The following is a 13,984-nucleotide window of genomic DNA, read 5'->3' on the forward strand; positions in this document are numbered from 1 at the left end:
GCTAATAAAGGCATAGATCAGCCAAAGAATATAAAACCGGCCACGCTCAGAGGATTTCACAAATAACATGCTGCAGTTTGTAGTCTGTTCAACTGTTCCTCCAAATCCCTTTTTAAAAAGCACACTCCTTGGGACTCCAGCCCCTAGCCTCCTGCTTTCTCTCCCAGGCTGCAGGTGGCCTCTCTAATAATAACTCAGATACACATGTCTAGCCCTGGTCTCTCCACGGAGCTCACGTCCTCAATCTCTAGCTGTACTCTAGTGACTGTAACCATCATTTCAAACTCAGCACTTCTATGAAGCCAGTTCCTCTTTCCTTACAGACCAACTATCCCTCCAGATTTTCTGATTTCTCTCATCAATAATATTCAACACTAACATTATCTGGCATGTTCTGGGCTTTATATGAATTAACTCATTCAATATTTAAAATAACAAAGAGGTCCAATATCGTGTTCAAAATCACATAGGTCAAGAAGTGTCAGAGCTAGCATTTGAATGCAGTTAATCTAGCTCTGACTCAGTCTGAACCATTATGTTGTCATGTTGGGTATTTCCCTTTGGAGGGATATGTTTATAGTTCCAGTCTTCCACAAGTAACCAGAATGTTTGTGCTGGTAATAAGAAAGTTAAAGCCTGGAGCTTAAGGGACTTCCACTAAACTGTAAGGCATAAGTACAAGGACCAGGTCTCTCTGTTGCTATATTTCTAGCATCTCACAAGATTCACAGCATATAATAAGCATTCAACACATACTTTTGATTTGAGTTGACTAAAGTCATATTCAAATCACCATGTGCACAGGCCAAGAGAGGAAAAAAGTACTTCCAAAGCCCAAGCGTAGTTTCCACCAACAGTGATGCAGCACTGGTGACAGCAGCTGCTACTTTGAAAATAATGAGAAGAATAATCTTATTTCAAAGTCAAAACAAATGCAAGAAAGAAGAAAATAATCATAAGACATTTTAAGTGAAAAGAAAGTCTATACAAATTTAAAAAAAAAAGCAGTGAAATAGGACAAGGTAGAGGAGATGGGAGGATGGTAAGAAGAAGGCATCTGTGGGGCATGCGGAGGCAGGTGTCTGCAACTACGTATGTCCCATTTACACAGTAAAGCCTCTCTTGTCATGTTGTAAGATAGGCATTGTTTTTATATCACCTTACTTGTTTGATTTCCTATGTTCTAGAAAAACCAGAACTACCACCCTCCTAAAAGGTGTAGGTCATGTGAACAGATGGAGGCTAGGCAATTATGAACTTGGTCAAATGTTTATTCTTTTTATGCAAGGCTGAAAGCAGAATCTTTCTGACTAGTTATCTCTAATTAAATGTATGGTTTCAGATGGACACAGGGAGGGGAACATCACACACCAGGGCCTGTCGGAGGGTGGGGGGCTGGAGGAGGGATAGCAGGGGGTTGGGGGATAGGGGAGGGATAGCATTAGGAGAAATACCTAATGTAGATGATGGGGTGATGGATGCAGCAAACCACCATGGCACGTGTATACCTATGTAACAAACCTGCACACTCTGCATATGTACCCCAGAAGTATAATAATAATAATAATAGTAAATAAAATAAAATAAATGTATGGTTTCTCTTGCTATCTTCTTTCATTCACGTGTTAAGCCGCGATTTAATGAGTGCCAACCAGCTACATACACACCAGGGATATAAGTGTGACCCAGGAAAATATAGTCACGTAGGAAACCTCATGCAAATAAAAAGGGAAGTAGAGAAAAAAGGAGCATCTAACCCAGACTCTGGATAGTCACAAAAGGCTTCCTAAATAATATGTAGGCTGAAAGTTAAATATTATTAGAGTTTACTAGGAAAGTATGTGCCTGGGAGTGACAGAGCATGGTGCATTCCAGGGAGTGGAAGGGATAACACCACGTTGGGAAGGGGGAGGGAAAATGGACTTTCTTACAGACACTTGCTAAGAGTATAAGTTTATACAAATTCCTGAATTTCTACAGAGAAATCTGGGGACATGTTCAAAGCTTTATAAAAGTGTACCTTTTGACCTAGCAATTTCATTTCTGGGAATTTACCTTAGGGAAATAATCAAGCATATATGCAATGACTTAGCAACAAGGAAAATAAACATGCTAAAGCTTATTAAAGCAAACTTTTAAAACAACATAAATGCCCATCTATAGAGAGCTAATCAAATAAACTACAATATAACCATATTTCAGACTCTGCAATCATTACAAACTGCATTGAAAATTAATATTTATTGACATAAAAAATTTACTACTCTCTAATTGAGATACTACTTTAAGAGAAAATGCAAGATACAGTAAAGATCTATTTCAAAAATGAATGAGCTTATTTCTGGATTATAAAATTATCAATGTTTTTAGCTTTTTTGCTTATCTTTTTAATATTTCCTCAATGAAACTGTAATGCTTTTTTAATAATATTAGTTACTTATCAACATTTTTTGAAGATTTAATTGTCCTATCAGTGAACTGAGATGAAGTAAGTCTTACATTCAGATCCTTATCAGTACATTATGAGGACAAAAAACAGAATATGAACTCAGGAAAAACATCTAAATAGCACATCCCCACACCAATGCCCATAAACCTCCTCCTCTCAATACAGGATCATGTACTGACATGGTCAGAGAAACCTTTGCCCACATCATACCTGGACAAATCCAAATGGGAAGAACTGCTCTGTCTGCCCCTGGGAACCATGGTGGAAGGTCTGGCGCCAGTCTTCAATGAGTGCAGGGAATGTGCAATTGTACAGATCCGTGTTATAATTTATATTGGATTCCCCTAAAACAGTCCAAATTGTAAGTGGAGTTTGGAGTAGACTGCAAATGGCCACACATTACTCTCCTCCCTCTATCCATGCCCTGAATTAGTGGTCTTCCCATGGTCTGTCTAGACTGGCCTTGTGACTTGTTCTGACCAATGGGGCATCGGCAAATGTGGTACAAGCAGAGGCTTGAAAAGCACTTCAGGTTTGGGCTCTGCCCTCTCCTGGAACCCTGAGACTATTATATAAATAATAAATGAGTCTACACTGGCTTGCTGAAGGATAAGAGGCCACCTCAGAACCATGTTACAACAGTCCCCAGACAACACATGGGAGGGAGAGACCATCCTAGGTCATCCAGACATCATACAACCTGCCAGGTGGCCAAAGACACATAAGAGGTCCCAGCAGGAATTAGCTGAAGTAGCCCAGAAAGGAAAACTACCCTGATAACCCACAGAACAGTGAGCTGAATAAAATTATAAAGTTATTGTTGCTTTAAGCCACTAAGTTCTAGGGTGCTGTTATACAGCAAACACTATCTGATACAATGGAGAAAGAGTACACTCAACACTTACCCTGGTACCATACCACCCCTTTCAGGGTCATATTGCACAGTGGATGGATCATGGCATTCCAGAGAACAGAGTGCTTCCTGGGACCAGTTACTGTATCAGATGAAACTGATCTGAAATCATACCATGCACAAGTGTCACCAGAGAGCCAGTAACTGATCACATAAGGGTCCCTAATTGGGCATCTATCCCCTTTCCCTTGTGGCAAACTTCTGACAAAAGCAACACAGAATTAAAATTGAATTGAGGCTGGGCACGGTGACTCACGCCTGTAACCCCAGCACTTTGGGAGGCTGAGGTAGGGGGTGGATCATGAGGTCAGGAGTTCAAGACCAGCCTGACCAATATAGTGAAACCCCATCTTTACTAAAAATACAAAAAATTTATCCAGGTGTGGTGGTGCAGACCTATAATCCAAGCTACTCAGGAGGCTGAGGCAGGAGAATCTCTTGAACCGGGGAGGTGGAGGTTGCAGTGAGCCGAGATCATGCCACTGTACTCCAGCCTGGGGAAAAGAGCAAGTCTCAGTCTCAAAAAAAAAAAAAATTGAATTGAAACTCTTTTACTTGAAAACATGTGAACAGTCTCCGAATTTTACCTCCAGGTTATTCCCAAAATAAGTGTATCGGTCAGCTTTTCATGAGTCCGGAGTGGGTCATCCCAGTTTCCAGATAAGGTAATTAAAGTCCCAGGGAAGGAGTGCTTTATTGTTGAGCATCTCACATGGGCAATACATTGATTTAACTTTTATTAAATAAGCCTTTATTTAATGGACAGCCATTTAGGTTGTTTTAAACTTTTTGCTTTTATAAGCAATGCCAGGATTATCTTCTTTGTAGCTAAGTCATTGCATACATGCTTAACTATATCCATAAAATACATTCCCAGAAATGAAACTGCTGTGTCAAAGGGCATCTTTTTTAAGGCTCTGAACACGTTCTCAAATTTCTCTGTAGATTATTTATATGAATTTATCCTGTAGCTGCCGCGTGTGAGAAGCCCACTTCCCCACACCCTCAGTATTATCCCTTCCACCCCCAGAGATCTGGTCTAACGCTCCCTCCTACTCTACTGCAGGCCATTCTTCCTCTTCCAAAGTTGAACATCTTCACTCCTCCACAGGCAAGCTTGTACCCAAACTATACCAAGAGCTCAAGCCCATCCTCTTCCCACAGGCCTTCTCAGTGTGAGTGAGACATGGTCCATGAAAGCAGGTCACATACTGCTCATCTCTATGTTGATGTTAGTATCGGGATTTATATTAACTAGCCCTTTCTCTCCCACGTATTCTTCTTGATTCAGCCTTTCCTAAGTGGGTGTTCATAGTCAGTATACTGATACATTTCTCTGAGTACATGTTTATAGCATTTGTTCTTCCTGTTGGCCTGTTTATTTTTCTAGGCAATGCAGCACAGTGGTTAGGTGCACAGACATTGAAGCCAGACTTGCCACTTCCTAGTCATGCCCATGAACGAGTTACTAAATCTCTCTGAAACTTAGTGTCTTCATCCACAGTCTTTAATAGTCTCTATACTTCAATATATCAATATATAATATGTATTCATTATATTAATACTTAATATATATAAAGTGCTTAGTACAGTGTCTGCCATATAAAAAGCTTTCAGTAACTACTAGCTATTACTATTATTATGGAAAAAGATAATTTCTTTTACATGTTCTCAAATGATTGTGATGGCATGACATGAAAATAATGCTTTCCCTATGCTTGAATAAATCACATACATTTAACATATACTGGGACATTCAACATATACTTAACTCCCCACAGACAAACATGAATCTCTCTTACATAATTCCCTGGTAGGCTCTTTCTCAGACTGGAGAATGCTGTCTTACCCTTGTTTAGGGACCCCACAGGCTTTCAGTGACCGTCCAGATGACCAGGCTTCAATGGGTGTCCCGCCCCAGCTGGAGGAGATCAATCCGATGGGATACTGCAGAGTGTCATAGAGGTGACGCCCAAAGAGCCAGCACACTGCTGACATGTACTTGAAATTTCCATGGCCTAAGTTTTCTGTTCAGAGAAACAGTAAAAAAAAAAAAAAAGAGTCAGGTGTGGTGGCGCATGCCTGTAATCCAAGCTACTCAGGAGGCTGAGGCAGGAGAATCGCTTGAACCCGGGAGCTGAAGGTTGCAGTGAGCTGAGATCGTGCCACTGCACTCTGGCCTGGGGAAAAGAGCGAGACTCCGTCTCAAAAAAAAAAAAGGTGGATGGATACAAACTGCAGCTGCTAGGTGGGTCTAGGTGAGAAGGGTGAGCCGAGGTCATTCTTCTGTTCTTTTCTAAGACTTTTAAAAGTAGGATAAGATTGAGAGGCACAGAGAAGATACAGCATCAAGACTAACATGCCGGTCTGGACACTATCATCTCTTCCAAACCTTCCCTAAGGAGAATCTTTTCCAAGGAAGAAAACCATAATCTTAGTGATAGTTCCCTTTTATCTGTCTTCATGTTTTTTCAGTTGCTCAAAATGCTAGTTCTCATAACAAGGAAAGAGCGCTCTCTGCCTGGGAGAGAGGCAGATACAATAGCGATTTTGCTCTCAGCCTGAGTATAAATAATTCACTTATATAACATGAAAGTTAAAGCTCTCTGGCTAGGCAATAGGCTTCCCCGTGCTTCCCATCACTTACAGGCTCTGCAGACTCTCGGATAATCAATCATCTCCCTCAAATAAATGAGAGGTGGGAAGGCCATCACGTCCCCATGCTACTCACTCTCTTCTATGTCTCCCCTCTTACTCAGCCACTCATTCCCACCTAGCTCTGTGGAAGGGAAAAAGCAAGCAGGGGGCAACTTAAGAAGAAACATGTATTTTTTTTTCTGGGTAGCTTAATACCCAATTTTATAGCTATGGTAAAGAGGGTGGGCAGGGTGGCTCACACCTGTAATTCCAGCACTTTGGGAAGATGAGGCGGGTGGATCATCAGAAGTCAGGAGTTTGAGAACAGCGTGGCAAATATGGTGAAACACTGTCTCTACTAAAAATACAAAAATTAGCTAGGCATGGTGGTAGGCACCTGTAATCCCAGCTACTTGGGAGGCTGAGGCAGGAGAATTGCTTGAACCCAGGAGGTGGAGGCTTCAGTGAGCCAAGATTGTGCCACTGTACTCCAGCCTGGGCAACAAGAGCAAAACTCAGTCTCAACAAATAAATAAATAATAAAATAAAATAAAAATAAATAGCTATGGTAAAGAAAACATGCAGAGATAAGTAATGGAAAATTTGGCCCAAAAAGGCAACAGAAGCCAAAACTAATGTTTAAATTCTCAGCACAGTCTAACTCATTCGTCCAATTACACTGCCCAGTAACCAACAGAGGCAAGAGTGAGAAATTTCATGTTAGAGGAAAGCTGGTGAAGAGCGGAACATGCATATATACACAAGGATGGGATCAGTTCAGCCTAAGGTTTATTAAAGACATACTATGGCTAAGTCACTGGCACTCCAATACTTGATAGAATAGGACAAGTATTTAGTTGAATAAAATATATGGCAAAAGATGGCAAGTGCCTCAAGAGGTACAAACAAGTATTAAAAAGTTTTAACACCAAGAAAGAATATCAAATGAGAGGCAGATCCTAAAAGTTCTGCTAAAGACTGACCTCCCCTCCCCACACTGTGCTTCCACAATACTCTGAGCATTGCTCCATCACTAGACTTTGCAATAACCCTCTGTTTAGTGTTTCCCTTAGCCCACTACACTATTAGCAGGGACTTTACCTGATTGACGTCTATATCCTCAGTGTCCAGGACACAATGGAGAGTCAGTGTTTGCTGACTGGTGGAGGGTGGCTGTGCCTATCTGGTATAAAGGTGTTTTCACTGGCAGTAGATAGAGGGGAGTGGCAAACAGGAAGGAAGAGAAGAGCTGGGAAAGCCTTAAACCACCAATAGAAGTTTAATAAACAGAGCTGGCACTTTAGGCAGAAGAAAAAATACACAAAAAGGCACACAGAATAGGAAATATTCTGAAAGTATTTGGCTGGAGCAGACATTACAAAAGAGAACAGTGGAAGATAAGACTGGAGGGGAGGTTGGAGCCACATCTTGGAGTAAAGAAAATGGAAAGCCACTTGGAAATGCTTGAGAATAAGAATGTAGCGGGTAGGCAAAATAACAGACCCAAAAGACATCCACACACTCATCCCTGAAACCTATGGATGTGTTATCTCACATGGCTAAAGGCACTCTGTAGATGTGATAAAGGTTAAAAACCTGAGATGTGGGGAGTGTCCTCGATTATCCAGGTGGATCCAATCTAATTACAAGAGCCCTTAAAATCAGAAAACCTTTCCCAGCAGCAGTGATGTGATGACAGAAGAGGTGGGAGGCCTGGCACGGTGACTCATGCCTGTAATCCCAGCACTTTGGGAGTCTTAGGCAGGCAGATCACTTGAGGCCAGGAGTTCAAGACCATCCTGGCCAACATGGTGAAACTCTGTCTCTACCAAAAATACAAATATTAGCTGGGTGCAATGGCATACACCTATAATCCCAGCTACTTGGGAGGCTGAGGCAGAAGAATCACTTGAACCCGGGAGGTGGAGGTTGCAGTGAATCAAGAGCATGCCACTGCCCTCCAGCCTGGGTGACAGAGTGAGATTCTCTCTCAAAAAAAAAAAAAAATGAAGAAGAGGCAGGAGAGAATCTCAGTGTGGGAGAGATGGATCCTCTGTGCCCTTCTTAGATATCTGCCTTGCCTCGCCTCTTTCAGGCTGCTACTGAAATGTCGCCTTTCTCAGTTGGGTCTTCCCTGGCTACTCTAAATTGCAAACCACTCTCCCATTCCAGCATCAACACTCCCTATTGCCTCCCTTCCCTGGTATATTTGATTTATTTATTTTTGTCTCATTAGTACATATCACCCATTAACCTATCCTGTGATATCCACATTTATTCATTCCATTTCTGATTTCACAAAGTGAAAACAAATTCAGATAGCAAGGCATGATGCGTTATCCAAATTTGATTGAGTCCTGAGTTTTGGATACCATGTAGTAAGAGTTCATAGAGCAAAGGATTCATCCAAAAATTTACCTGAATCCATTCAGTTCCCGAGCTCTTTTATATAGAGAGTTCAGATAGTGTGAGACTGGATAGCATCAGATACTTTGCCATAATTTACTAATTTTATGATTCACTTTCAGTATTTCCTCACACTAGACTGTAAGCTCCATGAGGTCAGGCATTCTTGCCTGTTTTACTCACTATGATATCCCAAGCACTTGGAATAGTGCTGAGCACACAGCAGACACTCAAATATTTATTTGTTAAGTGAATTAATACTTGAAAATGTTGGAGCATCTGAGCACCAAGGAAAGCATGCATAGGAAAAAAAGAAAAAGTCCAGGGAGGACACAAGGACCACATCTGAAAGAAGGGAATGAAGAAGCAAAGAAAAAGGGACAGAGAAGCCAGAGGAGGAGAACTAGGAAAGGAAAGGAAATCACCAGGCAAGTGAGGAGGAACATGCAGTTTCTAAAGGAGGTGGTCCACAGTGCTGAACGCAGCAGAGGTCTCTAGGTTTACCATTAGAAGAACAGTAGTGTCTATGGCCATACCACCCTGAACCGACCCAATCTCATCTGATCTTGGAAGCTAAGCAGGGCTGGGCCTGGTTAGTACTTGGATGGGAGGCTGACTGGGAATACAGGGTGCTGTAGGCTTTTTAAAAATAAAATAAAAAAAGAACAGTAGGAACTTCCAGGTGAACAAATTGTTGAGGTGGAAGCAGAAGCCTGGTGACAAAGGGCTGAAGAGTGAACACAGAGAAAGGCAGTGAAAAGCATGAAAACAGGAGATGTTCTAGAACGGTTTAACAAAGCAAAGGAGAAAGATGAAGCATCTGAGAAGGGTGTTTGTGAGGTTTACTACTGTTTTGTTTCATGAGAATAAAAGAAAGGCTAAGCTCAGAGAGCAGGGGCTGTGTGTTTGGTCACTTCTTTGTCCCTGGGGCCTGGCACAGATCCTGACACAGAGCAGTCATGAAATGCTGAATGGACTGAGGGGGAAACCACACCGCCTATGGGATTAAAGAAGGCTCTGGAGAAAGCAGAACCCAAATCAGAGTTAGCCCTGAAAAGAGACCAGTCAGTTGTCTAGAGACACAGAAACAAGGGAAGAAAGAGAAGAGGATTTGGAGCGAAGGCACTGGCGAGAGATGCTGGCAGAGACCATGCCGAGGGGCCTCGATATTTTCACTGCAGGTGTCGATGGAAGAGTCATTTCCCACAGCAAGAGGGAAGATTTGTTGGTAGTCTTGGTAAGAAATCTGAAATAATCACCATCAGGAAGGATCAAGAATCAATAAGAAAGGAAGACATGAGTGGTAATAGACAGATAAGAACCAAATTCAGTCTTATAAATTCCACTTAGGACACTAATCCATTATATAAGAGACAGCATGTTCAAGTGCTGTGTCACATACCTTTAGTGGGCTTAGACCACTGCAAGTCAACGGCGACAAGGTCCTCCAGCTCCTGCTCTGCTTGAATGGGGGAGACAGAGAAGATGCGGACAGACTGGTAGGCAGCTGTGTTAGACAACTCCCTTGTAGCATTTAATATCTGGAAAAGAAATTGAAACATCATTTAACCTAGTGGGTGGCGAACTAGCCTGACATCTCTTAGTAAACATCAATCCTCTGAGCTCCTGAGCCTTCAATACATTAAGATCAAATTAATAGCCAAAACCAATATGCAGACTGGATCACCTTGATCCACTTTTACCAAAAGAGACCATGATGAATCATGTTCCCAAAAAGGATAGGAATATAATGAAATCTGTGATCTTAAAAAGCCTTGAAGTAGCTTAGGCTAAAGAATATTGCCCCGCATTCAGCACACTCTGATACCTTGAAACTATTTCTGCTCTGAAAAAGTATCTCATAACACAAAACCATGCCAATTAACTTCTTTTTAAAATAGTGGTTAGGATACTCTGTGGAACCAAAAAGGCCATGGGAAGGTAGAATTGTCCAATCCATACCACAAAGAGAAGCGTGCTCAGCACCTAAGAAGTGACTGTTAAACTACTGAAACATGCTGGAGTAAGTCTCAGTTATCCTTCATATCTACAGGGTGTTGGTTCCAAGAACCCCCCCACCCCACCTACCCACCAAACCCCAGCATGCCAAAATCTGAGGATTCATGTCCCTTATGTAAAATGCCATCTTTGTTTATAGCCTACAAACATCCTCCTATACTTTCAATCATCTCTAGATTACTTATACCTAATGCAATGTAAATGCTACTTAATAGTTATATGTTGAGCAACCCTAATCTGAAAATCCAAAATCCAAAATGCCCCAAAATCCAAATTTTTTTTTGTGTCAACATGATGTCAACAAGTGGAAAATTCCACACATAAATACTTAACACAAATTTTGTTTCATGCATAAAGTTATTTTAAAATATGGTACAAAATTACCTTCAGGCTATGTGCATAAGGTATATAGGAAACATAAATGAATTTCATGTTTAGACTCGGGTACTGTCCCTAAGATATCTCATTATGTCTATGCAAATATTGCAAAATCCAAAAAAATCCAAAATCCGAAACACTTCTGATCTCAAGCAACTTCAGATAAGGGATACTCAACCTGTATATATTGTTTTTTCAATGTGTATTATTTATTGTTGTATTGTCACTTTTAATTTTTATTCTTCAAATATTTTCCATCTAAAAATATTGAGGTCGGGTCTGCACATGTGGTACTGGTGGATACTCAAGGCTGACGGTATCCTCATCTTGGTCTTGGTAAATCACCAAAGAAAAGCAAGGGAGGCATGGAGATTGGAAAGATGGTGCTCAGGGTAACAGCTCAGAACAGCCCCAAGGAATTAAACAAAGAAAAGGGTTCATCCAGAGATAAATCATGTTTTCCCAAATCACTTTATTACACTTCATCAACTGTCAGGAGTATGAAAGGAGTGACTGAGAGTTTTTCTGGACAAGAATGTGGGTGCTATACCTAGTACCTTCTTTGTTAGTGCAGTGAAGAAGCATCCTTCCTCTATGAGCTTATGCATAAGTGCTATTTCCTTTCATCCTGACATTTTAGTTATTTTTTTATTTTAAAACAAATATGTCAGAAATATTTTATTCTGCTTTTTAATTTGTGTGTTTCTTCTTGAGTCCCTTCTATCCCCCTGGACTGGCCCAGCTTCTCCCAAAACAAAGGACTAACAGGAGCATCAGGAAGCCGTTACCACTTGCCTCAGGGAACAGGCGCTCCAGCTGAGTCGGGGTTGCCACAGTGGCCAGAAGCATAGGAAGCCGGATACGTTCCATTGGCTGCTGGTCACAGAGTTTGCAGCTGGCTTGCTTTCTGCCCCCACCCACCACAGAGAACACAGCTGGCCCTCCAGCCACAGCATAAAAGAAACTCTCAAGCAGCTGGGTGCCCCTATGGTGCATTTCACTGAAAGATGCTGCCCCTTGAATCGCTTTGGACTTGCCAATGAGCCTGCAGCACCCAGTAAGATGATCAGATGGAAATGAGATGGCTCTTTTGGTCACAGTGGGAGCCACAACCTGAAATGCTCCCTTGGAAATGGCAGCTCTAGGGTGTCAGGGCTACTGGTCTTCCCATTTTCCAGACAGATTACATACGGTCTCAGGAAAATTCCACAGGAAATCCATACCTGGCAGGTTTAATGTAAAGTAAACATGAAGGAGTAAGAACAGGCTAATGCACTCACAGTGTATCTGGCAGGGAAATTATTTTTCAGCAGCAAGTACCTGTAAAAAGCCGCCTCCTTTGGAATTCAGTTCTGCACTAAGCACTCAGGATTGTATGTTGCTTCCATGGAAACAGAGGATGAAACTGCTTTCATTCTCTCCACCCACACTAGCTTCCGCACTGACTGGGAACTCAAGTGCCTCATCGCAGTGAGACGCCAGCTTGGGAGGCAGTATGGGAGAACATGCTACGTGTCTTTTAGACCCGTTGCTAACACTGTAGAGTGCTGTGAGGCCAATAGAGTCAGAATGGTTGGCATTCTCCTATATTGATACCAGCACACAGAACTGGATCCAAAACATTAACTGGAAAACTTCCATTTTCAGACACATTTGTGTGTAATTTCAAGCCAAAACTTGAAAGCCACAGAGAGTGTCAGCAAAAATGGGGGTGGGGACCATTCCTTCTGTACCTGACAACATAATGACAATTACTTCAGAAATTGGTATCCTTTCCCAATAAATAGGCCTTTTTGATGAAAGCATTTCCTCAGGGATATGGGCAGCAAACTTAGGAATAAAGAGATTGCAGGAAGATTTTCATTTAAATGACACTTGGTTTCCCTGCTGATGAAAGGGGAAGCCTTACTCCATCTGCTGAGATCAGATTTCATCTCATCAAACACCTCAGTGTAATTATTTTTCTACCAAGTATTTAAATGAGGATGTAAATGAATACCAAGGTATTTGAAGTCATTAACGCCTCAGAGGCTGGGAGAGAGAACCGCTGCCTCTCTAGGGACTGGACCGTTCACCATCAAAGCAGCTGCTCACTGGTGTTCGTTTTGTAACCTTTATACCACATTCTTGAATTAATGAAGACACGTCAAGAATCTATTTCCTCAGAGGATCTTGGCATGGGGTCTACATAGGGGAGTAAAGCATGTATGTGAGTCTGTGTGTGCATACACACACACTGAAGGACAGAAACTTTACTTAAAAGAATTTGGAAATTCTGTACGTTATTTTACCTTCTACTATGGCACAGTTCTAAAATTGAGGAGATAACTATAAAAAAAAGCCACCCTCATAAGTCCTGTGAATCTTCTGTTGGAATGTGGTACCAGCCCTTCTCTTCTGGATCTTAATTTCTCTATTTGTAAAGAAGGAACGTGGGGAGTTCTGAGATATTGGAAAATGGGTTTCCTGATGGATATTGGCCATCTTTTTCTGAGCACAACTAGAAATATCCAAGTCTTAAGACCTACCCTGACTTAGGAGGCGACAGATGAACATTTAGACTTTTCTCCATTTATAAACATCTCACTCAGCGTTATAAATAACACTCAATTTTAAAATTCCACTTTACCCTAACAACAAGATGGGCACGCAATCTGCCATTTCCTTGATTTGAATGTGAAGAGTGGTAGGTTATAGTGGAAATCTTACCTCCTCAGAAAAGTCATATGGAAGGAGGGAAGGAGAAAGACGTGTGTGTGTGTGTGTGTGTGTGTGTGTTGGGGGTTTGTAGGAGGAAAGGAGCAAAAGGAATAAAGGAGAAGCCATGTAGAACATCCTTTTAGTCAAAATATAAGGTTTCATAGGCTGTTAAGAGACTAGAAAACTTGGCTTTTGGTACTGTCAGCACCTAAAATGTTATCTTGCAAACTAAGTGTATGATTTAAACAAAAATAAAAAATAAAAATTACCACTTTTTCAGATGGAATTTTTCCTATTCCCCTATATCTCAGAGCTTGGAGCCCTAGCTTTATACAGAAGATGCTTAGGGGTAAATTCTAGGCAGGAAAAATATGTTTACTCTTAACAATCAAAATCTGATTTAGCTTGACAGAAAATGGGACGGGATCCCCTGGCATAGACTGCTGTTGAGAAAGTGACTACATAGATACAAACATATCCGG

The 13,984-nt window shown here is 41.4% G+C and overlaps 1 protein-coding gene and 1 pseudogene across 3 annotated transcripts in view; one reads left to right on the forward strand and one right to left on the reverse strand.

The window, feature by feature from the left end:
• SIAE (sialic acid acetylesterase) overlaps positions 1-13,984 on the reverse strand; it is a 36,514-nt gene that overhangs the window by 8,577 nt on the left and 13,953 nt on the right. For all 3 annotated transcript variants that reach the window (XM_003734120.6, XM_078339760.1, XM_078339759.1), the window contains 4 exons: positions 9,808-9,946; positions 5,212-5,389; positions 3,355-3,464; positions 2,660-2,793 (listed from right to left, as the gene is read on the reverse strand). In XM_003734120.6, the coding sequence (XP_003734168.5) occupies positions 2,660-2,793; positions 3,355-3,464; positions 5,212-5,389; positions 9,808-9,946 (561 nt within the window). The remainder of the gene's footprint in view (positions 1-2,659; positions 2,794-3,354; positions 3,465-5,211; positions 5,390-9,807; positions 9,947-13,984) is intronic.
• Positions 8,928-9,046, forward strand: LOC118145943 (5S ribosomal RNA; annotated as a pseudogene).

The sequence above is a fragment of the Callithrix jacchus genome, chromosome 10, assembly GCF_049354715.1.
Source record: "Callithrix jacchus isolate 240 chromosome 10, calJac240_pri, whole genome shotgun sequence".
Lineage (NCBI taxonomy): Eukaryota > Metazoa > Chordata > Mammalia > Primates > Cebidae > Callithrix > Callithrix jacchus.